The sequence below is a fragment of the Scomber japonicus genome, chromosome 21 (genome assembly GCF_027409825.1).
Source record: "Scomber japonicus isolate fScoJap1 chromosome 21, fScoJap1.pri, whole genome shotgun sequence".
NCBI lineage: Eukaryota > Metazoa > Chordata > Actinopteri > Scombriformes > Scombridae > Scomber > Scomber japonicus.
This window is the reverse complement of record NC_070598.1, coordinates 4,941,652-4,967,625: the sequence shown is the minus strand read 5'-3', so window position 1 is coordinate 4,967,625 and position 25,974 is coordinate 4,941,652. Positions and strand designations below refer to the sequence as shown.

The 25,974-nt window shown below is 39.5% G+C and overlaps 2 protein-coding genes and 1 long non-coding RNA gene across 3 annotated transcripts in view; 2 read left to right on the top strand and 1 right to left on the bottom strand.

Moving 5' to 3' along the window:
• The window catches only part of pou6f2 (POU class 6 homeobox 2), an 82,993-nt gene extending 73,491 nt beyond the window's left edge, over window positions 1-9,502 (bottom strand). The window contains exon 1 of the mRNA XM_053342835.1: window positions 9,331-9,502. Within this exon, the coding sequence (XP_053198810.1) occupies window positions 9,331-9,502 (172 nt within the window). The remainder of the gene's footprint in view (window positions 1-9,330) is intronic.
• Window positions 9,503-17,114: 7,612 nt separating this feature from the next.
• LOC128382727 (uncharacterized) lies at window positions 17,115-24,040 on the top strand. The gene is made up of 3 exons (XR_008323801.1): window positions 17,115-17,297; window positions 17,642-17,680; window positions 23,933-24,040. It is a non-coding gene; the product is annotated as an uncharacterized LOC128382727 (long non-coding RNA).
• A 708-nt stretch (window positions 24,041-24,748) lies between these two features.
• The window catches only part of vps41 (VPS41 subunit of HOPS complex), a 5,299-nt gene continuing 4,073 nt past the window's right edge, over window positions 24,749-25,974 (top strand). The window contains exon 1 of the mRNA XM_053342834.1: window positions 24,749-24,766. Coding sequence (XP_053198809.1) covers window positions 24,749-24,766 — 18 coding nt within the window. The remainder of the gene's footprint in view (window positions 24,767-25,974) is intronic.

Below are 25,974 nucleotides of genomic sequence, written 5' to 3'. Positions count from 1 at the left end.
TTTTTCTCCGTCGATTTGAACGGACGGGAGAGAAATCTGCATGTAAACGATGCTCAAAGCAGTAAAGGAGCGCTCCGACACTTATGCTCTCACTCGTGTGCCCGCAGGTCTTCTTCACCCGGAAAAAAAAAAAGGGCTCTCGGACATGAGAGTGCTCCGTTCCACCGTGCTCTTACCTAGCTCTACCTCTCTCTCTCTATCTCTCTCTCTCTCTCCCTCTCTTCCTTGATGCTGCTGTAGAGCCAGAAACACGCACAAGAGGGACCAGAGGGAGGTAAATTGGTGAGAAGAGGCGATGCCCGTTTCAAAAGGTCAAGAAGGAGAGGATGGTGTGATGGAGAGAGAGAGAGAGAGAGAGAGAGGGAGAGGAAGATGGAGAAGAGAGGGGGGGGTGAGGGGGGGCATGGGACACTTTGCACATGAGCACATCTGTTATGGAGCGCCCTTTCTCTCCCCCCTCTACTCATTCCCAAAAGCAATATCAACCTGATTAGCTCAGGGGTTGAAAGAGGCAAATGACAATCCCAAAAATTATTCTTCATCCTTTTACGGGCCGAGCGGTGAAGCCGGAGATGAAGACTAGAGCGTTAGAGAGAGCTGCTGTAAGCCTTTTAGGAGATGCCTGCTTCACAATTTGCTCCTCCTCCCGAATTACTTAAATGATATTTGCTGTAAATAGGATTCTGTTGCCCCCGCGAGCCCACAACCCCGCCTCTCTCTCTCTTCTCTCTCTCTCTCTCTCTCTCTCTCTCTCTCTCTCTCTCTCTCTCTCTCTCTCTCTCTCTCTCTCTCTCTCTCTCTCTCTCTCTCTCTCTCTCTCTCTCTCTCTCTCTCTCTCTCTCTCTCTCTCTCTCTCTCTCTCTCTCTCTCTCTCTCTCTCTTATCTCTACTTTGTCTGTGTAATAAAAACCAAAAAGCTCTCTGAATTAATCAATTAGTTGGTGAAGAAAGAAACATTACAAGGTAGCAGCTTCTCAAAAATGATGATTTTATACTTTAATTTGTTTCATTTTTATAATTTTTGGACTAAATATCTTTCAGTTTTTGACATTCAGATGTCACCTTGAGCTCCAGGAAACAGTGATGGAACATTTTTAACTATTTTCTAATGTTTCAATACATCACTAATGAAGTTTACACCCTAATCAATCTATTTTGATAGTAGCTTAATGGTTGCAGGTTATTTATTTATTAAGCAGAATTTTTTTGCCAAACTTTTGTCAAATTTGAAGGTTTACTGATTATTTCTAAATTGCCAAACATTACATGGTAGCAGCTTTCTACTTTCTTTCATCATTTCCAACCAAATATCTTTCGGTTTTTGACGTTCAGACAAAGCAAGACAACTAAAGACGTCACCTTGAGCTCAAGGAAACAGTGATGGACACGATTTTATAATGTTTCAATAAATCTGCAATGAAAATAAGTTGAAGTTAATGCCTTACTTACACCTTTAAGAAAAAGGACAAATGACAAAGTAACAAAGCAAGTTAGTCAATTAGTCAATTAGCAAATAAGTAATCAACTATTCTTAAAGGTTGCAGGTTATCTATTGAGCGGAAATTGCCAAACTTTTGCCAAACAGGATGATTTACTGATTTCATATAATTGTAAATGTATTATTTTTTTGATGTTGGACTGTTACTCAGTAAGCTGTGTAAAGTTTTATAAAATGATCTGATTAATTATGACATCATCATTACGAGTGAGTGTCCTCTAACTGTACCAACAATAAAACATAATGTCCCTTTTGTCCATCCTGTGTGTTGGCCAAGTGCAGGACATTTAGAAGAAGCCATTGGGGTGTGAGGGCAGTCCATCCTAGTGTGTGTATGTGTGTGTTCATGTGTGTGTGTGTGTGTGTGTGTGTGTGTGTGTGTGTGTGTGTGGTGGGCTAGACACCCACATGTCATGCCTGACACATCAGCATGGGCCCCCCCAGGCTATCCGGCACTAATGCTGCCTATGTCCCACTTTCTACCCCTTTGCCCCTCAAAGCCTCCTCTCCTCTCCACCTCTCCACCCCTCCATCCCAACCCCACCCCACCTCCTCCCTTCCTCCTCACCCGTTCCTTCTGTCATAGAGGTATAATAACAATGAATCACGCCGGCACTGCAGCACAGGCTCAATCACTATAGGATAACATCAGGTGATACAGGCTGCACAAGAGTATATCTTACCTCCACTGAACCTGAGCTAAATGGAGTTTATCTAGAAATGAGTTTATCTGGGAGGAAAAAGTCCTGTATTAGTTGTAACTGTATTCTCCCTTCCTCTTCTCGCGGCTGATATTTACAGAACTGAGTGGGTACAGATGGAAACAAGCAAATAATCATGTACCCCCAACCCACAATCCACAACCAACAACCCCGCCCCACCTCTCCCCCACCCCCCTCCCAGCACATTATTCTGGTGAAGCAGACAAATAGTGGAGGGAGGGATGTCAGGAAATAGTATTGCTTTGAAGCCCATAACTCTATTCTGGAGAAAAGAAGCATCACAGTGTTATTCCACATCCTCAGATATATCTCCACTGCCCTATACTACACCCACCCCCCCCCCTCCACCCCCCCCACACCAATCCTCCTCCTCCTCCTCCCCGCGCCCGCCCACACCCCTGCCTCATCCACCATACACCCACTTCTCCTGCCTCAATCTTTGGTTTCAAAGGAAGCGAATCAGCCAGAAGGACAGAAGGTTATGCATTAGTACTGGTCATTGCTCAAAGAGCAAGCGTTATAAATAATAAAGGCTTGTGAAGGACACAAGGGCTGTGGGATGCATCTCTGGTTCACGCCACACAAGTCAAAGACAAGACTGTAATTTCTATTCCGAAAATGTGACCCTTGCAGCTTCAATTACATCTCAACAACACCAACCGTGTCCGTGCCAGGAGATGTGATGCCTCTTTGTTAGCTCGACATGAAAGGCTTATTGATATTGGTTATGGAGCGAATGCTATACAACATGTACGTTTTTTTTTTAAATTAAAAAAAAGAAAAAAAAAATGATTTCCCAACTTAAAGGAAGCCCATAACGAAAATAAAACGCATATTGAAATTCAATTTATTTTCTCCACAGCTGCCCGTCTACAGAACTTGCGGCTGCGCTTTTGTTTTGGCGGGTACTTTCTAGTCATGGGCGAAAAAATAATCTCCTTAATACACAAAAACAATGGGGAGAATTATATTGTCAGTTTTTTTGAAGTTCTGGCGTGTTGCTCAAAGTCATTCCTGTATAACCAAGCAGCCGTGAAACCTGGTGACCTTTGCTGCTGTTTGTATCAGAAAACAAGAAGTCCGCCTCGTGCTCATCCTCTCTCACTCTCTCTCCTCTCTCTCCTTCTCTCCTCCTCTCTCTCTCTCTCTGTGTCCCCAATGCCACGCAGTGATTGTGTTGCTGTAGCCATGGGCACTGCGGGCACATTAGCAAATGTATTACACCTGCTTTATAGGCATGCATTAAGCTTGTTTTCAAGTGTGCGCAGACAGCTGAAATCCCCATAATGAGATCCACCTCCTGGGGAGAGACTTGTTCCCCCCTCGGTCTCCTTTATCCACTCTTATTTACTCAGCATGGCTCATTCAGCGCTGGGGTTTTTTTTTTTTTTTTTTTTGCGCCACTTTATTACTTAACCTCACCACACAACATTACAAGGCTCTTTGCATCAGCAAGCAGCCTATCCCACCATGCATCCTGCTCACTAAGCTGATTACACAAAAATAATAAGAACTCGTGCCTCCAGCAGTTAGTGTGTGTGTGTATGCATGTGTGTGTGTGTGTGTGACTCTTCTGCGTGTCTATGTGTATATGAGTTTGCGGAGGCCGAAGAAAATTCTCAACGAAAGGCAGAAGGGTTGTCCCAGCCAGGTGGACGCATCATATACGAAGACTATTACATAAGCATTAAGTATGTTTACCTGTCATGCTGCTTTGGCTATTTTTAATATACAAGAAATGAAAGTACTTTACAGTTTTGTATCAGGATATAATACAAGAGTTACACCAGAGGACGTCAATCTAAGTGGGACTTGGAAGCCAAAAAGTTAGATACTAAGTTAGATTTTTAGATTGTCTTGCAGATTTCTCACCAACATCCACTAATATATTTCATTTTCCAGTCTCTCAGCAGCTAAATGGGTTGCAAAAAAACTTGAAAGAGTCCAAAACTATATTTAAAGAAAAAGTATAGTCATGTTTGTTCATGACAAATGTCCACATACTGTCCAAACATGTCAAATTAACACTGGGATTAAATTCATTTCAGCATAAAATACAAGATTTACACCAGAAGACGTCAATATAAGTGGGATTTGGGAGCCAAAAAGTTAAATAGTTTGGGATTATTTTAGATTTATCACCAAAATCCACTAATATTTTTAATTTTCCAGTCTCTCAGTAGCTCCACTTGTTTGCCAAAAAACTTAAAACAGTCCAAAACCACATTTAAAGTAAAAGTATAGTCATGACAAATGTCCACATACTGTCCAAACATGTCTGGGATTAAATTAACTTCACCATCTACTGTACGACGACGTGAAGCAAAAAAAAACATAAAAGCAAGAAGCAAGGTGCAGCGTTACAATCGATAAGGCATCTGGCGTGTGGACTTTTTTTTGTGTGTGTGTGTGTGTGTGTGTGTGTGTGTGTGTGTGTGTGTGTGTGTGTGTGTGTGTGTGTGTGTGTGTGTGTGTTCTGAGCGACCTCCGATACCAACGAATCGATGGATGGAAGATTCATTTTTGCTCTTTTTTTGGGGGGCTGAGGGTGGTGGGTGGAGGAGGAGGGGTCTCTAGGTGACCTTTGTGAAAATGTTCCACCATTTTGGCAGAATCCGTATAAGTGCAGACCATTTCATGTAGACAGTAAGTGTATGAAATGAGTGCTTCTGTCGTTCCAGCCTGGCTCTCTTTGACAGCATGATGATAGAAGCGTCACATCCTTGGGAGAGTAAATGCAAACTGACAAGAGATGAGCCTTTGGTTGCTGAATATAATACGGAATTGTGCTCTGAGTGTCTTATTATCTTGTCTGTTGATGTCTGAAAGGGGGAGATTTGCTTGAGAAGAGAAGACAGAAACTGTACGCATCCAACACCATAAAAAAAAAAAAAAAAAAAAAAACTGAAAAATTGCTTGCCCTACTAACCACAGCTTTCCCACCTAATGTCCACTTCTACTTGGAATAAATACAAGGCGGCAGGATGTTTGTGGTGCCTCGTAAGCCCCCCCCCCCTACCCCCCCTACCCCCCCTACCCCTCCCTTTCCCACCCCTCCCTCTGTTAGCTGAAGTGGAAGACTATTTGCACAGGCAAGCTTTTAGGGAGGAGAACGACCCTTTCACCGACCGACGCCGTAACGCATGTGGTGGCGGGTGGGTGGGTGTTGTTGAACGTTGGGGGACGATTTACTGTAGACAAACATGACCGCTACTGTCATTGTCTCCCATTCCCGGTGACTTCTTCCATCTCATATACTTGCCACACAAACTACCTGCGCACTAAAAACTAAAAAGTCACACGTCGACTCCCATAAGAGAGGGGAGGGGGAGGAAAAGGAAAAGTTGTGGTAGGCTCAGGCTGTCTAAATATGAAAACATATATCTATATCTGTATGTCATGTGATCTCTATACTGGCACAGAGCACAGTGGAGATAAGTGTGGCTATGCAATTATGGCTCGATAACGCCACTCTGAAATGGTTTTTATTGGCTGTAGAGTGCCATAATAGTGAGGTAAAGTAAAACCTTGCACATTTATCACCAGTTACTTACTGTACGACTCTACTCTTTAAGCTGCAGCTCGACTTCAACATGCAAACTTTACAACTAGCTGTGTGAATGTGAATGTGTGTGTGTGTAAACTATTCTAACTGCACTTATGATCTTCTTTTTTCTTTTTTCTTTCCTTCTTCTTCTTCACGTCTGCACGATAGATACCGTAGTGGAGGCAAATTAACTCTGGGTGTGATTTGCATTTCCTTGAAACTATTAGTGTGTGCTAGACTAGTGGAGTGTTTTTTTTTTCTTCTTCTTTTCCTGTGCATGTGATAAGAAAAGAAACGTGTTTGTGTCGGGCTGTCAGTCATAAAATTGGAGCATTGTATCGGAGAGATTGTGCAAAAATGACAGACGTTAAAAAACACAGAAGGAAAAAAGTTTGAAACATATCCGAACTATACGATACTAACTCATCTCTTGATTTATCACTATGTAAGTGGAGGGGAACTATCTTAATATTGTGGCTTCTGCACACAGCGTATACACCAGATAAAGATTAACACTGAATTATATAAGGTGTAGTTTAAAAGCTCATCATATCATTAGCTTATAAATGATGATATTTCACTACAAACACAAAAAGGATTACTGTCTACCTCCTTATACTCTCCATTCATTCATTTAAAAGAGTAAAAAACACATAAAACAACATCACTTCCCAACTTTTCTACAACTAAAGACACACAAGCTTTTACCTTAATGTTCCTATTATGCACAACTTGAGATAATATAATCCATCAGACAAACATTAACATTAAAAAGCTCAAAGAATACCAAAGCACCGTCAGTAAACACACATCTGCGCCTCTTATCACAATCACTACACCTTTCTCTTTTTTTTTTATTCTGCCAGCGTTTAAGTTAATGTAAAGAAAGATGCTGAGTCTCTCCTCCCTCCTCCTCCCCCTCTTCCTCCTCCCTCCCTCCCTCCTCCTCCCCCTCCAGCAGCAGAAGAGACGACTGTTACGTCTCCTCATCGGTTCCTTGCTTTTTCCCTCTGACAGGTCATGTGAGCGAGCGGTTCCCAAACCAAACTTTGCCGCTGGCACAGCCGAGGGCTCCGCCACCAGGGCCAGTGAGAAACCATCTCCACTCCACCACTTCGACTACCCCAACCGCCCCCACCCCCACCCTTTCGAAATTCACAGGTTACACTGAGGCGTCTCAAACAAGCCACATGCAGTGTGACAATAGGTCGTCACACACACAAACACACACACATAAACACAGAGCGCCAAATGCAAACATAAAATGGACACAGGGCGTGAAGGTGAACACACAGCAGAGAAATAGCTAAAAACTTTAACATATATAGTAAAAATATATGTGTTTATTTGATATTAACGTGCAAAATTTGAAATTAAAGTAGCGTAAAATAGAAATAGCATTTAGCATGAAAGTATGGACAAAAAAAGTGAAAGAGGAGGAGTAGTGACTGATCAGAAAAAAAGGAGAGACTTGATGCTTATTAGACCAAATTGCAACACTTCTTGAGACAAAATCCTGCAGCAGCACACAGTCCTTGTTTAGAGGAGCCTCTAGCCTCGGGTTATTTTGGAAAATTAGGGTTTCAAAAAAGAAGACAGCTGAACTCTAAGTGATTAGTTTTGAGAGTAATATTTAGTTAAACCACCCTCCTCCCCCTTCAAAAATAGTTGTTTTATTTCATTCACAAATGTTTTGGAAAGCTCGAGTCTATATAGGCATGGTACTATACCACACACACACACACACACAAACACACACACTGAGAGAGAGAGAGAGAGAGAGAGAGAGGGGTGTATACTGATATTGCCTATTATATCCCTAACCCTAATACTAATAACTCTTATTAAAAAATCTTACAAACATAAAAACACAATGCTGGTTACTGCAGTGTAAATTCATTCATAACCGGCTATTACAAAGTCTCACACACATATACACACACACACACACTCTGACACAGTCATACACACCCAAATAAACACACACACACACAGTTTAACTTTCACAAATGGGGAAAAACACACACTGACAGTCACAAGCAGAGCAGACGAGATAGTTTGTGTAAATATTGAAATAAGAAAGCAAATTTTTTAAAGCCTTTCAAAATATTTGTTTTTTCTTGTTGTCACCACAAAAACAATATAATAATAATATAATAATAATAATTATAATAAAATAAAATGACAAAATCAACAGTATGAATGTGTCAAGATAATCAGCTCTTTTAAATGTCTTATAAACAATGTGACACTAAAAACTTAACAAAATAAAAGCATGGAGCTTACAGGGAGGACAATTATAATTTTGACTATAATTACATTTCACAGTCATTTATTTTACATTAAATATATAATTTAAAGCCTCTAATAAGAATAAATCTGTTAAATCTGCAGTTAACTGGACAGATTTGCAATAACAAATTATAAGTTTGTAATAACTTTTATAATCATAAAAAATAATAATTAAAGATCCTCTAATTTAAACTAAACATTAGCAACACATCTCCCCTATCACATTAAATCATTTGAATTAGCCGCTATGTCATTAATATAATTATGCTTATTGATTCATAACGAGGCCCAATGATTGAATTAGTCCACATGACTGAGACAGCTCGTAATATATATTTAAAGAAAACACACGATTGTATTTAGACACAACTGAGACAGAGTGTGAACCCTCAATTAATGAGATAACTGCAAAAAAAATAATGAGGCATGCTGGAATAAAAATTGGCTCATTTTGAAGATCATTTGCAAGTAGTGCATCCCAAAAAAAGTTAAAAATATAACAGAGGAGATAAGTAAGTATAAGAAAAGAAGGCTGGATAATATGGAAACATAATATTATATCCTGCACTCATCAGCAAATTATTTATATTTACTATATCATATTTTTTAATGTGGAATAAATACAATATTTACCATAACGTAGAGGTTTTAATTTGACTTTATCTTTAATATTTTAAAAGGTAAGCATTACTGAATATTACTGAGAAGGTGAGATCAGGTAGAACTTGAGCTTTTTATGCATGAGTTCAACTTTTAAATAGATTCGATATAGAGATTGGTGCAGAGCTGCTGCCAAACATATACAACTAACAACTAATAAAGCATCAAATGAGCCTGGAATGCTTTTTATTAAAGGATAGTATAATAATAATAATTATAATAAAATACTGGCATCTTCAAAGGGAACATTTTCTATAATGTCAAACCAGATTCAATTGACCAGACACACAAATTCACAGTCTGAAGGTGCATCTTAACACACACACACACACACACACACACACACACACACACACTAATATCACCTAAAATACAATTTCCACGCTGACATACAGTATGAAGCCAAATATTGACTTTAACTTAAGTTTGTATCCTGACACAGCTGACACCTGTCCCAGCACTGCAAGCTGTTCTCACCTCACCCACACTTCATCCAGCAGCCTCGTGAAGAAGAAGAAGAAGAAGACGTAGAAGAGAGAAGAGGAAAAAGGGGGGGATAAAAACCAAAAGAAAAAAAACAAACAAGGAGGTGTGCGAGAGCCACAACTTACCGTACAGCTTGCTGGGAGTGCCCTCCCTGTCCGTGGCGTCGGAGGGCAGGAGCAGGGGCTCGTCGTTCATATCGCTGTCCGGTGTGGCCGCTTTGTCGTCCGCTCGGAGTTCTGCCGCGCTCATGTCGCTGCGCAGGGAGAGCAGCGGCTTGCTCAGCTGCCCTGTAATCATCGGATCCTGGAGGGGAGCTTGGGAGCCCAGGTGGGAGACGAGAAGAAGGAGGAGGAAAAAAAAAAAAAAAAAAAAGAAAAAGAAAAGGAGAGGAAGAAAATTATATAAAAAAAAACAAGAAGGAAAAAAAAAGGGAGAGAAAACACCCCTGGTTAAAATGTGTGTGCTTCGGCGCCTCAACCTAACCAGCTCCTTCTCTATGTCTCCACTCACTATCTCTCTACCCAGCTTCTCCTTTCTATCGCTCACTCATCACTCTCTCTCTCTCCTGCCTCCTGCTCCCTCCCTCCCTCTCTCTCTCTCTCTCTCTCTCTCTCTCCCTCTCTTTCTCTCTTTTATCTGGCTGGTGCTACCCCCGCTGATACTGCCGGCTGCTGCCTGGTGAAGAACTGTTACGGATCGCGTGGCTTTACCATTATACCCTGCAGTCCTAAAAAAAGAAAAAAAAAGAAAAGAAAAAAAAAACCGGGTGATACATCCATCTCCGAGGGCTCATTACTACCTGACATGTGCCTCATCTTCAGCAAACACTAAGCTGACAGCGGGGTGTACAAAGAGCTCCATGGGCTGCGTTGCTGAGAAATAAATGAAATAAATCTAATTCTACATCAAAATAGAGGAAGATATGAGCGAAATATATACGCACACACACACACACACACACATACCAGTGATTACATCAATTTTCACGTAGTTGGGGACATGAAATGAGATCAAAGGTGACATCTTGCAGTAGAGTGAGGCAACATGAACTTAAAGGCCTGATTTAAACAGGAGATGAAGTCACTGATGCCCCCCCCCTCCATCCTCCACCTCCCTTTCCCCCCCCCAAAAAAGAGGAAATTTATCCCAATTATTTTCATTTTCGTCAGCATTTAGAAAACAAGAGTGATCAACATCTACATACACGTGACGGGAGAATTATCTGTCTTAACATCTCGGTGAAGAATTCAGCAGAGTGCAAAAATTAACTTTAAAATATATATTTTTTTAAAAGATGCATGTTAATTATATAAAAGTGTGATTAGAGGTTAAAATACTTCCTTTAAAGGATTAGTTTACAGATATTATTCGAACTTTTACAAATGTTAAAGTAAAAAAAAACTAAAGTATCCTTACCTAAATGAAGCTCCAGAGACAATAATGAAAAAAAAAAAGAGTTAAAAAAGAAAAAATGTCCAAAATGTTGCAAGTGAGTCAAACAGCAGCTAAAACATGCCACCACAGCTTCAGTACATGCTTGCTACTGAACCAGAAACAAGCCTCCTGAACCTTCGTGTATGTGAATGGCCACCACAGGTTTATGGCTGAGGTTGCTTCCTAAAACAAGCACTAGAGATGTCACCTCCTCCCTCTTTCTCTCTCTCTCTCTCTCTCTGTTTCTGTTTCTCTCTCTCTGACACACACACATACACACATACACACATATACACTCCCTCCCACCTTCACTCCCTCTGTCTCTTCCCCCTTGTGTCTTCTGACTGGAGAGCTCCTCAGACAGTTTTCACCCCACCTCAGGCTCTGAGACACAGAGCAGCAGGACTACGGCCCGCTTCCTTATTTATGAATCAGGTCCAACCTAAATATGTCTGAGCAGAGCAAAGGACTGGTTACCAGCACACACACACACACACACACACACACATATATATATATATATAAAAGGCACAGAAAGAAGAAGAAGAAAAAAGGCTAGTAAGTCTTATCTTATCCTTCCACCCATCAACATCTACCTCCCCTCCTCTATCCTCACTTTTATTTATCAGGGGTGGTCGATGCGTTCCTCCCCAGAGGGGCCTTTTTAATGCGCTCATCACTGGAATCAGCCCTCTTTGATATGACACATGATAATCTATGAAAATGTTAATCAATAGAAATAGTTTAAGCTGTCGTTAAAAATGTGAGCCAGGCTGGTCAATACTCATATCCCCCCCGTAACAATGTCACTAGTCATCAGGGCTTCATTTGTGGAGCACTTAAATGTGGGACACTGCACATCAATGCGCCTCTCTGCCCGCCGAGGTAAACACATTTTCCCCTCTGTCTGAGCCTGGCCACACTCTGCATGCATTTGGACCCCCCCCCCCCCTCTACTACCACCACCACCACCACCAAATCCCTCCCTCCACACTCACCCTACCTCCTCTCCTTTGAGTTGCTTGATAGGTCCACTGGAGGGCAAAATTAATACCTAATTGAATCTTGCAGTCATCAAAATAATCAATAGTTTTTTATTATTTATTCTTCACAGTCTGTTGACTGTTTGAAAGCTCAGAGGGACAGCGGAGAGGCACAGGCAGCCCTGAAATTTCTACCGTTTCACAATGTAATTTTCACTGGGGCATGAGAGTTTGCAAGACCTATAAAAAATGAGAGCAGTGGTTTTTGTTAGGGAGGTGGTGGTGGTGGTGGTAAAGGGAGGGGGGGAAAAAATAAAGGAAAAATGGGAATCTTTGCCCCGGCAGCTACGATAAAAATAGAATAAACAAGCTACTGACACTTCAGAGAAGGGCAGGGTCCTTTCTGTCCATCCTTCCATCTTTTTCCCTTTCCCCCTTTTCTCCTTATTTCATCATATCAGGAGTGTGGCGGTACCTCACTAATGCTGGCATTTCTCTTCCTGACAGACTCCAAACAAGTGCTGGGAATGAGATCAGAGCTCTAATCTTCCTCCTGGCCTCTGAGGCTCGAGGATAAGGGGGCCAACACCATCTCTCACCATCTTACGCGCCTGTTAATTACTTCATTTCAAAAAAAAAAAAAAAAACACAGCTTGCTTTGCCTATTTTGCAATCACGGAGCCAAATTGGGGCGTGTTTATTAATTTAAGCTCCCGGAGTAATGTAATTACACGTAATGGGATAACTGTAATCTTATTGTAAGGTGAAGAAGAAAAAAAATCTGTAATAAAAAGCGGATATTTACTAAATCACCATAAGAAATTACATTAGTGAGTCTAAGCATTTGGGATGTATAACGGATTAGCTTCATTTTTTTTTTTTTTAAAGTAACCCCTAAGACCCCTGATTAAAGCAATAATGTGACTTCTTTGTGACTCTGTGTGTGTGTGTGTGTGTGTGTGGACAAGTGGGAGAAGATTTGTCTAATTTCTTCTTCTCTGTTCACTCAGTCTGGCCCACAGCAGCAGCAGCAGCAGCTCAGGAACAGGTTGCAGAGACAAGAAAAAGCACTCTGCCTCCCACTCACCAAACACCCCCTGATAGCCCGGAGAAGCAGTGGTTTAGCAGAGAGTCCCCAGCGTCATCGGATACCAATGCTAATAGCTGGTGGTCTTACAGGTGCTGTCCCAAGTGCGAGGGGACGCCGGGAGAAGAGTTTCAGTCTCCTCTGGTTACTAAGAGGGAGAGAAAAAAGATCATTACTGTCATGATATATAAGAGATTTCAACTTTACTATCTACTATCTACTTTTACAGCCTGTCTGATGTACTGGTGACCTGTCGCAGGTGTTTTTTGGGGGATAGGCCTCAACACACATGTGACCCTTAACTACACATGTGACACCCTGACTATGATCCTTCTCCTCTCTTATAAACATTAATGTAACGTATTGTCGTCAAAGTCATGTTTGCTTTGTCAGGTTAGATGATTTTTACGATAACAAATGTACTCTGAGCACTACTTAGACGTGACAGCTTTATTTGAAAAAGCCTGTTATCACTGTCATAAAGCGGCTATATTAATACTGTGATTAACTGATTTGTTTTTATGTGTCAATCTCGTGAGTTTGAACTCCCTGTAGGACTTAAATGAAGCAATAATAGAGACACTGAAAGTGACAAAAAAATGATGTGTTACATTAGGAATATGTCTCCTTTGATGTTTTTGGAAGGGCTAATTTCAATGTTACAATGAAGGCTGATTGAGCTCTAACATATATATATATACTGTCCATGCATATTTATGTTAAGATAAGACAAATATATTGTTGTTTTGAGAGGAAAATAATCATTAATTCAAGAACTAATCACCAAAAATCACCTTTGTGTGCAGTAATAATATATATTTTGTATATTTGTTTTGCTTTGTTGCCCTATTTGGCAAATATCACAGGACCTCAGAGTCTAATGTGGTATGGTAGATGATGATTTGTCTCCCCCTTAGGGTTATTAGCCATAGTGTCCCCTCTCTCTATTTCTCTCTCAAAGTGAAATGGATGTAGTTCAATGACTAAAAGCGCCATTATCCATGCAAATTTCTACCTAGCGCTAATGATTTTTATGTGACTCACTCATTAAAAATGCAGTTTGTTATTATACTTTTTGTAAAATCGCAATAAAAACCAAATCAACTCCCATCGCATCTCTGCTGCTGCTGCTGCTCTTGATTGGAAAATATAAGTAATCAAGATGTGAGTCGTTCTTTTTTTTCTTCTCCCCCTCCACACTCATTAATATGATCAACAGTTATCCCTCTCTCTATTCCACTAAAGCTAAAATGCTCCCCAGTGGATGGTTGGTGGGTCAGTGAAGGCTGAGGGCTATCAAAGCAGTGTATTAAAAGGAGCTCTTTGAAGCTTGTAAACCACGGTGCCCAGCAGGTCCACAACAGATAGACGCCTCTGATTGGTCAGTTGTGCGTGTGTTTTTTGCCAGATCGATCCGCGGAGCTGACATTCTGGAGCATCAAAGCTTTCAGCACACTAATCTGACTCCTCCTATGAGGGCAAGGGTTGTTTTTTATTATTTTCCTCTTTTTTTTCTCCTTTCTATGATATGCTTATACCTCAGAGGAGCTCCTACATGTTTATGATATGAGAGTTTCTAAAGGTTTGGAGAAAAAAAAAAGAAGGGGGGTGGAAACACATCGAAACGAAGCCCGGACACTATATTTATCAGCCAATAAATAATGCAAAACTATAGACTATAGACAGGGGAAGAGCAACAGAGAGTCACAGGGACATCCACTGGGCATACCATTGGCAGCAGAGGAGTGACACCGCAGAGATTCACACACCGCTGCTCCTCAAAGTCAGTCCCCCCCCCCTCCTCCTCCTTCTCCTCCTCTTCCTCCTCGCACTGTCTCCTGAGACCTGCGCCACATACACACTCATGAAAGGTGTGAAAATCTGATTTCCCAAAAAGGATCGGTAATTCTCTGTGAGGGTGGAAGCCACAATCAATAAATCATTGCTAAGTAGATTGTAAAGGAAAAAAAATTATTCCCTCTTGGTATCAGTGCATTAGGATTCTCCTGAGGATGGATGAGGGAAGATGGGAGTGTGAGACAATCTCAATAAAGATGAGGCAAATCATACCTTTGGCATTCATCTGGACTCTGGCAAGCAGCTGTCAGCAGGGTGAGGAAGTACCAGGAGAGTCGACTAATATCTGAAGGATTCATTGGGCCACCGAGTCCAGGAATGTCTGTAAAAAATGTACAAAACTAGTAGTATAATTAACTTTAAAACATGCATGAAAACAACCGTCTGGGTAAAGATTTAAACCTCTAACTCTGAGTTTAAAACAAATCATGAATGCTATTTTGGTCACATCTTACCCACAAGTATAGCCATTGGTGTAAAGTAATTAGGTTCATTTACTCAACTATGCTACTTATGTACAATGCAGAGGTAAACCTACTTCATTAGAGTAGTTGCATTTAATGCTGCTTTGTATTTCTACAGCACTACATTTTAGTAGTTTTATTTTTAGTGTATTTAGTTCAAAATCTTATAATAATGTTGGACTTCTAAATGTAGGATTTATATCTATTGATGTCTTTTTAAAACATGAATGAAAACAATCTTCTGGGTAATTTTAATGTTAAGATTTAAACCTCTCACTGCGAGTTTCAAACAAATCATAAATGCCTATTTTGGTCATCACATCATGTATATATTACCCCTACAATATAACGATTAATGTAAAGTAATTAGGTGCACTTATTCAACTATGCTACTTATGTACAATTCAGAGGTAAACCTACTTAATTTGCTTTTACTTTTGGTGTATTTTGTTAAATATCTTACAATAAAGTTGGAGTTATATCTATTAATGTTTATATTTAGGTGCTGCTACTTTTACTCAGTAATGTTAGAATTAATATACTTTACTCTAAGATGTAAGACTGATGCTGATGCTGATGATACAACAATATAGATGAGTGTATTTACTTTACCTCTTAATATGTAAATCTCAGGAACATTGCACATGTATATATCTCAGATTTTCTGCACATTTATTTATTTTATCTGTATGAGCATAAATCTCAGGAATATTCACATATATATTCAATCTGAGGAACCTCTGCATATTGCACATTTATATATTGCAGATGTATTTATACAAAGATCCACTTTACTGCATATAGTATTTTATGTTCTATTTTGTCTTATTTATTGTTGATTCTATTTTTAGTACACTTTCTCCCATATGCTGCCACTTTTACTTTGTACTGTTGAATTTCTCCCAAGGGGGATCAGTAAAGATATCTAACTATGGTACTAATGTACAATACAGAGGTATGCCTACTTAACTTGAGTGTTTTCATCTAATGCACTATATATATATACTTGTTAAATATCTTACAATAATGATGGACTTTTAATGCAGGACTTATATCTATTGATGTTTACATATAGGTGCTGCTACTCAGTGATGTAAGTATTCAGATAATTTACTTTAAAACAATGTAAAGGGCTGCGTTCAAAATTCAAAATCCTATATTAGTAAAAGGATTACAGAATTATCACCAATTAGTACTAGAGTAAAATTACTCATTATGCAGCATTATTACCTCTGTGAGTGTATTATATATTGCATAATGTTATTTTTTACAGCTACATTAATGTATAAGCAGCATTTTGACACTGTAGGTGGTTGGGAGCTGTTTGAAATGACTTAATGCCTTTGCAGTTAATCAAATGATGTACTATTTCTTTGTATTTCATCAAATGATGTAATATTTCTGCATGTAAAGCTTTCAGATACATGTGGTAGAGTGGGAAGTATGATAATTAAATAAAAATGTAGTAGACAATAAGTGTAATATAGCATAAAATAAAAATACTCAAAGTAAAGTAGTACCCTTAAAAGTACTCAAAATAAATTGAGTTACTTTAAACCATTGATTTCACCAAAAATAGGCTAGTTAATGGACCTGAATAGTTCTTCCACTGCAGCCATAAACTGATATATATAATCCACTTAGGGGGGAATTAATTTAGTATTTGGCACCTGTTCAAAGTTATTGGAGTTGTAATAAAACCTTTCTGGATATATGATTTGTAGTTTAGAGAATAATATCGTGTAATTGAAGCAGTTTAGGACATTGTAAGTTTAAAGACAATAAGCTTAAATCCTCCGAGAAGAAACAGAGCTAGCTTAATTAAAATGAACGGTCAGTTAGTAAGAAATATAGACCAAAAACGATTTAAAAACAGGCAAAAAATACATTTAAATGCGTTGAAACTTTAGGAAAACATAAATACAACGCCGACAAACATTTTTTAACTCTTACCTGTACTTATTTTGTTAATTTGGGTATTTAAATTCACCTTTTTTTCTGTTTAATCGGTTGAGTTCCACCGCTGTCAGGAAGACCACATTACCCATAATTCCTCACGGTTCCGCCCCAGTCACGTGATTGAACTCATGACAGGCTGCTGCAGGCTTCCGACAACAAACATCACATCGTTGTTTTAAACCCAGGCCTTTTTGACATTATAAATAAAACCTAAAAGCGATATTGTGCGTTTTTAAACATGCAGTAAAATATTTTGACGATTATTTTTTTGGATATATTTATTAACAATGGCGGAAGTAGAGGAGCAGGTAAGCATAGCAGGCTAACACTAGCTGCTGTAATGTTGATGTTTTTATATGTTGATGCATCAAAAACATATGTGAAATGCAGTCGTTGAATATTGTCAGCTGATTTTTGGTTTAATTAAGCTTGTTATTTAGCATTTATTCCCGATCTGTTGCATAGAATATAGATTATATTGATGTGTGTGTACATGACTAAACAAATATTGTACAATAATGTTAAATTATAGTTAAATAATACTCATACATGACACAACATCCAGATGTCTCACAGCTGCTATCGTTTGTGTTTTAGAGTTATTAATAGCACCTCTTGTTAGACTGATTAAAGCTTTTCTATTTTCATTCAGGCCAGAAAACCTAGTGAGGAATTCACAGATGAATCTGAGGTAAGAAAACATTTTAGTAGTGTGTTTATGTACTTACAGTATACAATAAGTATATAGATTCTAAATAACAGCATAAAGTAATTAATGTATGATGTTAATAGCTGAAAAGGCAATGCTTATATATGCCTATCCTACATAAAATCCCACATTAAAATGAAGCTACACCCACCAAAAAAATGATAAATAAAATGAGAGAAAAAGAAACAAAAAGAAAAAAAGAGGAGACTATTTCAATGTGTAACTCTCAAAAATGGTCCTATAAGCCCAAAAACAGAAATACATACTCTTTTTTTTTTGGCTTTACTTACAAACATCTCTGAAACCATATTTACACTCCTGTACTGAAAATGATCTTTGTACCAGCTCCGGCAGTGACTTTACTTTAGTTCTGTACATTATTTGCATTATTTTAAAATAAACCAGGTCATTGAATTTTAAAACATCACTAACAATAATTAGTGCTCATCTCAAAATGTCTATAAAAATAGCAATTTATTATATATATATATATATATATATATAGTGGGAAGAATCGGCTCCTGAAAGTGTCTCGCAGTTGCACCAGCTCGTCCATCAACAGTAACATATTGTCAATGTCAGGGCTGTGTCCAGTCCTGTCAAGCATTGATGGTTTCTGAACTCAAATAAAGATCCCTGCTTACTGAAAGGACCATAATATATAACCAGCCTTTATCAACACAGCTTGATCCCAGAAGAATCTTTGTCAGGTTGCGAGAGGCGTCAAACACTCATGAATTACAGATAGCTTTCCACATCCATCAATATTATGACTGAGCTTCTTGCATGTTACAGTACACCTGTGCTTCTGAGAATCACAGCAGGCTAAATAAAATATAGCTCTACACATCAACCTGGCAGGAAGGAGAGTTTGTGTTTTGTTTTTTTGTTTTTTTTCTAGGAAGTGGAGAGTAGAATGAAAGGGAAAGGCTGCTTGAATCTCCCATTAAAAAAAAAATGTTAAAAATTAGCAAAAGGAAAAATCCAATCCTGTAAAGACGATGACATAATTTTTTTCTATCTGTGCACAGTGTGTTCAGTCCTGTAGAGCATTCACAGACAAACAAACACCTGCGACTGTGGGATGAGAGTCTCCTGCAAGCAGCTGAAGCAATATTCCTTTAATTAGGCAAAAGTACCACACAACAATGCCAGTAAAAGTCCTGCATGAAATACCCTACTAGCTTGCTGCAGTATGCAGTATTACAGTAAAAGTACTGCAGTATTATGAGTGATGTAGTATGCAGTATTACAGTAAAAGTACTGCAGTATTATAGTGATGTAGTATGCAGTATTACAGTAAAAGTACTGCAGTATTATGAGTGATGTAGTATGCAGTATTACAGTAAAAGTACTGCAGTATTATGAGTGATGTAGTATGCAGTATTACAGTAAAAGTACTGCAGTATTATGAGTGATGCAGTATGCAGTATTACAGTAAAAGTACTGCAGTATTATGAGTGATGTAGTATGCAGTATTACAGTAAAAGTACTGCAGTATTATAGTGATGTAGTATGCAGTATTACAGTAAAAGTACTGCAGTATTATGAGTGATGTAGTATGCAGTATTACAGTAAAAGTACTGCAGTATTATGAGTGATGTAGTATGCAGTATTACAGTAAAAGTAGTGATATATTATTATATATGACATCATTAGATTATTAATAGTGAAGCATCAGTGTTAGAGCAGCATGTTACTGTTGTAGCTGCTGGAGGTGGAGCTAGTTTATACTACTTTATATACAGTTAGCTAGTTTATACTACTTTATATACAGTTAGCTAGTTTACTCTACTTTATATACAGTTAGCTAGTTTATACTACTTTATATACAGTTAGCTAGTTTATACTACTTTATATACAGTTAGCTAGTTTACACTACTTTATATACAGTTAGCTAGTTTATACTACTTTATATACAGTTAGCTAGTTTATACTACTTTATATACAGTTAGCTAGTTTATACTACTTTATATACAGTTAGCTAGTTTATACTACTTTATATACAGTTAGCTAGTTTACACTACTTTATATACAGTTAGCTAGTTTATACTACTTTATATACAGTTAGCTAGTTTACTCTACTTTATATACAGTTAGCTAGTTTATACTACTTTATATACAGTTAGCTAGTTTACACTACTTTATATACAGTTAGCTAGTTTACACTACTTTATATACAGTTAGCTAGTTTAGTGCAGTGGTTCCCAACCTCCGAAGGGTCAGCAGATAAAACTTAAACACACTGATTCACAAATGTGTTTTCAGTTTTTGGACTTTTTCTCTAATCTTTGATTTTTGCTGAAATATTGGATCATTTGAACATTTATTGAAATGAAACCATGTGAGAAGTTTAGAGGGAAAAATCAGTATTTGGTGGAGCTGTTAACAACTCATAGACATCTGAAATGTGAGCCTGACTACACACTGCTTTTTAGTTTCATTTTTAACAATGTGTTGTATTTTAAAAGCTTGTTATATTATCCATTGAGTCAAATCTTCATCTGAAAAGTAACTAAAGCTGTTAAATAAACATAATGAAGTAGAAAGTACAATATTTCCCTCTGAGATGTAGAAAGTACCATCACATGGAAATACTACAGTAAAGTACAAATACCTCTAAATTGTAAATGTACTTAGTTACTTTCCACCACTGCTGCTATTTTTATTTACTTTATTTACAATATACCATTTCATGCCTGCTGCTGTTACGTGTTTGATAGCAGCCCTGCAGGATAAAGGCAGTGGGGGTATGTGTGCTCTTCTTTCAGCTACTCACAGAAGAAATTAGCCGGATAACAACTGCGGATCTCGTAAGTCAGAGGCCTGCTCATCTCCGGCTTTGTAATTTGACCATACTCATCCATATATAATGACATAATGCAGTAAAAAGCCTTGTTGTGAATATAGGTGTTGTTTTTGATGCCTGATGCCTCATCTAAAAGGAATAGGTTTCATTTTATCTTTGGAGTACGGCGGATCAAATCCTGAGCTGCACATAATAACACTACAGTAATAGACATATTGCACTTCCTCTTCCTCAATTTAGCGCTGAAACAAAGTAATCCAATTTCTGTGTGGGAAAACTCATTCTGCAGAGATGGGAGAGAGTCAGTGCTGTAGTGATAACTGTAACACTAAGCTGAGTTTCCTTCTCAATCCTAACTTTATTTTAAGTGAGGAGGATTCAGTCTTTTTTTAAGGGGAGTAGTTTGTGAGCTCAAAATATGCTTTTTTTTTTTATAGCAGCTGTGCTCCCAAAAAGCATGCATAGTTTTTAAGTTAGAAAATCATTGTGGTGGATGGAGGTTTGGGTTTATTAGTTTCTTAACATGTAGGGAGACACTTCGTCCTGATGTCTGGCCTTTAAGGATCAGCTTTTCCTGTTCATACCAGGCGGGGAGTTCTGGTCCTCTGAAATGAGGCCAACGCGGAAGTAACTTAGAGCTGCATTCTATCAAAAGGCCACCAGGGGGCGACCGTCTCTATACAAGTCAATGGAGAATTCACCAACTTCTCACTTGATTTCTAACCTCACTAAACGTTTTCAAAATGTGTTTATGGTCTCAATCGCTAGTTTAAAGCCTTCTTCAATGCAGTATGATGTTCATTTGGGACATTTTGGCCTCCCTGATTTTATATGTGATGATAAAGCAGGGTATGCATTAGGGCGTGGCTACGTCCTGATTGACATGTTGATTGCCCAATGTCCTCCATATCCAGCCTTCGCAACCATAGCAACCTCCCCGCTCCGCCCATGGCTCCGCCTCATGCCCATATAAGTAGAATCAGTGTTTTTATTTTTCCCAGCATGCACCTGAAATTTTCAAGATGGCGCTGCCTAGATTCAAAACTATTGGCTTCCGAGCAGCAGTCCACAAACCAATGGGTGATGTCACGGATGTTACATCCATTTCTTTTATACAGTCTATGGTTCATACTGACCATCAGAAGATCTATTCATAATGTATTTACAATGTAAGTGATGGGGGACAAAATCCACAATCCTCATTCTGTGCAAAAATAATGTATTTAAACATTTATTTGAAGCTAATATAAAGCTTCAACCGTCCAAATGAGTCAAATCACGTTGATATATTTTAACGTTGCAGTCTTTTAGAGCCACTGCAGCTGAACAGGAAAGCACAGAGGGAATTTTTAACTAAAAAGTGAGTAAGTAAGTGTGGGAAATATCCACTTTATATGAATCACTCAGACTGCTGAAGCCTCATTTTATCTTCAGATAAACTCTAAATGTTTTTGCTTTAAATGAGGACTGTGGATTTCATCTCTTATCACTTATACTGAAAGCACATTTGCAGAGGATCCTTTAATGATTAATATATATAGCTACTTGATTATTGCTTTAAATCAGGCTTTTTAATCTACATTTGTAACCAGTGTTCTCCTCCTTGTGTATTTGAGGAACGTTATCCTTGAAGTGAACGGCCTGTTGTTGCATCTCCGACTGCCAATAGGCAAAGAATATGGCAGAAAAATGGCTCCAACACAAAGGGGCCGAGCTCAGTAGTTGACAAAACAAAGGGCAACTTACAAGAGATGGCAAAAGTTTTTGAAAATGAGTAGTTTCTCTCCAGGGATGAAGTTTGCCTTTTTGTTGTTTGATACGGCTTTGAAACCCGTGACAAATGCCCTCGCATCAGAAATCTCACAACCAGAATACACAGGAAATAGCCTAGATATGGCATTGTTGAGTGGGGAAGGATTGTTTTTGAAAATAACATTTTTTCCACGCTATTGTCCCCCACCTCTAACCCAGTAGCACATAATGGCAGACAATGTTTTGAGTTGATGCACCCTCTGGGCAGCCACAGACTGTGCAGCATTGGTTAGAAACTGAATTATGAGTAATATTCAGGCTGTGACTGGCCGCAAATGTCGGCTCTATACGCTGCAGAGCGTTACACAGTAGAATACCTTAAGTCGTCTTTATGAAAAAGACCACATACATATATTTGATTGGGGGATGAACGCTCATGAAAAAATAGACTTTATTCTGTATTTCACGCAAAGGTAATGGAGATTTATCTTGTACACACATGCAGACATATTTCTGTCAAGTGTCGATGCTTTAAGACTTTTACAATACTGCATATTTAACCCTCCTGTTGTCCTCGAGTTAAGGAAGGAAGGGAGGAAAGGAGGAAGGGGGGAAAGGAGGAAGGGAGGAAGGAGGAAGATAGGAGGGAGGGAGAGAGAGAGAGAGAAAGGAGAAGAGGCATGGAGGGAGAAAGGAAAAGAGGCATGGAGGCAGAAGGAAGGAAAGTAGGAAGGAAGGAAGAAAAGGAAAGGAAGGAAGGAAGGATGTAGGAAAGAAGAAAGGAAGGAAGGGGGATGGAGGAAGGAAAAAGGAAGGGTGGAAAGAGAGGAAGGAAAAGAAGAGAGAAGGAGGAAGGAAGAAAGGAAGGAAAGAAGGTAGGAGGGAGGGAGAGAGAAAGGAAAAGAGGCATGGAGGGAGAAAGGAAGAGAGGGACAAGGAAGGAAGGGAGGAAGAAGGGAGGAAAGGAAAGGAAGGAAGTACATAGGAAAGGAAAAAAGAGAGAAGAAGGAAGGAAAGGAGGAAGGAAGGGGGGAAGGTAGGAGGGAGGGAGAGAGAAAGGAGAAGAAGCATGGAGGGAGAAAGGAAAAGAGGCATGGAGGAAGAAGTAAGGAAAGTAGGAAGGAAGGAAGGAAGGATGTAGGAAAGGAAGGAAGGGGGATGGAGGAAGGAAAAAGGAAGGGTGGAAAGAGAGGAAGGAAAAGAAGAGAGAAGGAGGAAGGGAGGAAGAAGGATGGAAGGGTAGGAGGGAGGGAGAGAGAAAGGAAAAGAGGCATGGAGGGAGAAAGGAAAAGAGGAAGAGAGTAGGAAGGAAGGAAGGGAGGGAGGAAAGGAAAGGAGGGAAGGATGTAGGAAAGAAGAAAGGAAAGAAAGGGGATGGAGGAAGGAAAAAGGAAGGGTGGAAAGAGACGAAGGGAAAAAAGAGAGAAGAAGGAAGGAAGAAAGGAAGAAGGAAGGAAGGAACAGTCAAAACAGACTGGGTCATTTTGACCCAGGAGGACGACACGAAGGTTAAAACATATTTTTGAATTGACTGACCCTTTTTATATTTCTACATGAAGGTTTTATCAATGATTTTCTTTCTTTCTTTTCTCCTCTCAGCTGTTCTATCTATCCCTAACCCTTTTTGTAGCAACTCTTTTAAAGTCTGACCCTTCTTTTCTTTTCTTGTGCAGGAGGAGGACAGCGAGGAGGAGCCCAAGCTGAAATACGAGCGTCTCTCCAACGGTGTGACAGAAATCCTGCAGAAGGACGCGGCCAGCTGCATGACCGTCCATGACAAGGTAACGGTTACTAACGGTTACTAGCGGTTACTAACGGTTACGATCCGACGCCCAGCGCAGACTCCACGTTGTTTATTATCAACACATTTCAGTCGTGTCCTCATCAAAGTTGAAGAAAGAAGGAAGGAAGGAAGGAAGGAAGGAAGGAAGGAAGGAAGGAAGGAAGGAAGGAAGGGGGTATGGAAGGAAGGAAGGAAGGGAGGGAGGGAGGGAGGAAGGAAGGAAGGGAGGAAGGTAGGAAGGGAGGAAAGGAAGGACGCGGCCAGCTGCATGACCGTCCATGACAAGGTAACGGTTACTAACGGTTACTAATGGTTACTAACGGTGACGACCCGACACCCAGCGCAGACTCCACGTTGTTTATTATCAACACATTTCAGTCGTATCCTCTTCAAAGTTGAAGGGAGGGAGGAAAGAAAGAAGGAAGGGAGGAAGGAAGGGAGGAAGGAAGGGAGGAAGGAAGGGAGGGAGGAAGGAAGGGATGAAGGAAAGGAAGGTAGGAGGGACGGAGAGAGAAAGGAGAAGAGGCATGGAGGGAGAAAAGAAAAGAGGAAGAAGGAAGGGAGGAAAGGAAGAAGGAAGAAGGAAAGAAAGGAGGAAGGAAGGTAGGAGGGAGGGAGAGAGAAATGAGAAGAGGCATGGAGGGAGAAAGGAAAAGAGGAAGAAAGAAAGGAAGGAAGGAAGGAAAGGAAGGACACGGCCAGCTGCATGACCGTCCACGACAAGGTAACGGTTACGACCCGTGTCCTCTTCAAAGTAGTTTTTCATCTGTAAAGGCAGGCCATCCTTTTCTCACCTCCTCTTCCTCTCAGGGAGGTTCATCTAAAGGCAGCAGAGCCCCGATTGTCTTCTCCTCTTTTTTTTTATTCCCACTCTCACTTCTTTTTTTAGTCCTTTCCTGGTTATTTTTAGGAAGCAGGCGAATATTGATAGAGAGATGGTTAATCGACATGGCAACAGTGGCACACCTGAGAGACCTGAGTTTCTTTCTTTCTTTCTTTCTTTCATCGTCATCCTTTTCTTTCTTTCTCTTTCTTTCTTTTTCTTTCTCTTTCTTTCTTTCCTTCTTTCTTTCTTTCTTTCTTTCTCTTTCTTCATCATCCTTTTCTTTCTTTCTTTCTTTCTTTGTCATCCTTTCTTTCTTTCTTTCTTTCAGTTTAGTTTCTTTCTTTCTTTGTCATCTTTTTTTTTTTCTTTCTTTCTTTCTTTCTTTTTCTTTCTTTCTTGTACCATCATCCTTTTTTTTCTTTCTTTCTTTCTTTCTTTTTCTTTCTTTCTTGTACCATCATCCTTTTCTTTCTCTACCATCCTTTCTTTCTCTACCATCCTTTCTTTCTTTCTTCTTTCTTTCTTTCATTCTTTCTTTGCCATCCTTTCCTTCTTTCTTTCTTTCTTTCTTTCTTTCTTTCTTTCTTTCTTTCTGTCTTTCTCAACCTTCTTTGTCTGTCATCCTTTTCTTTCTTTCAGTTTAGTTACTTTCTTTCTTTCTTTTTCTTTTTCTTTCTTTTAGTGTTGATAGTTTTCTCATGGAGACGATTAATCGTCACGGCAACGGTGTCACACCTGATCGACAGTCTCATGTCTTCATCTGATGTTTTATGAACTATTGATTTTCATTTATTTATTTTTACTTTGAGCATCCACCCCCCCACCCCCCCTCCTCCTCCTCTCCTCCTCCTCCTCTTCTTCTTTCTTCCTCCTCTTTTTAAAAACTGCAACCTTGCTACAGTGTGAGACGTTGCTTTGCTGAAACTCTAAATTTGATCTGACTTGGGTTTTCGGTCTGGTCAGACAAGCCCTCCCATCCCTCCCGACACTTACACCCCCCCCCCCACCCCTCCTACCCCTCCTACCCCCTCCCACCCCTCCGTCACCTCCATCGTGGCAAACTCCCACCACCTTAAACCCACCGACAGCAGCACACGTTGCCTCAT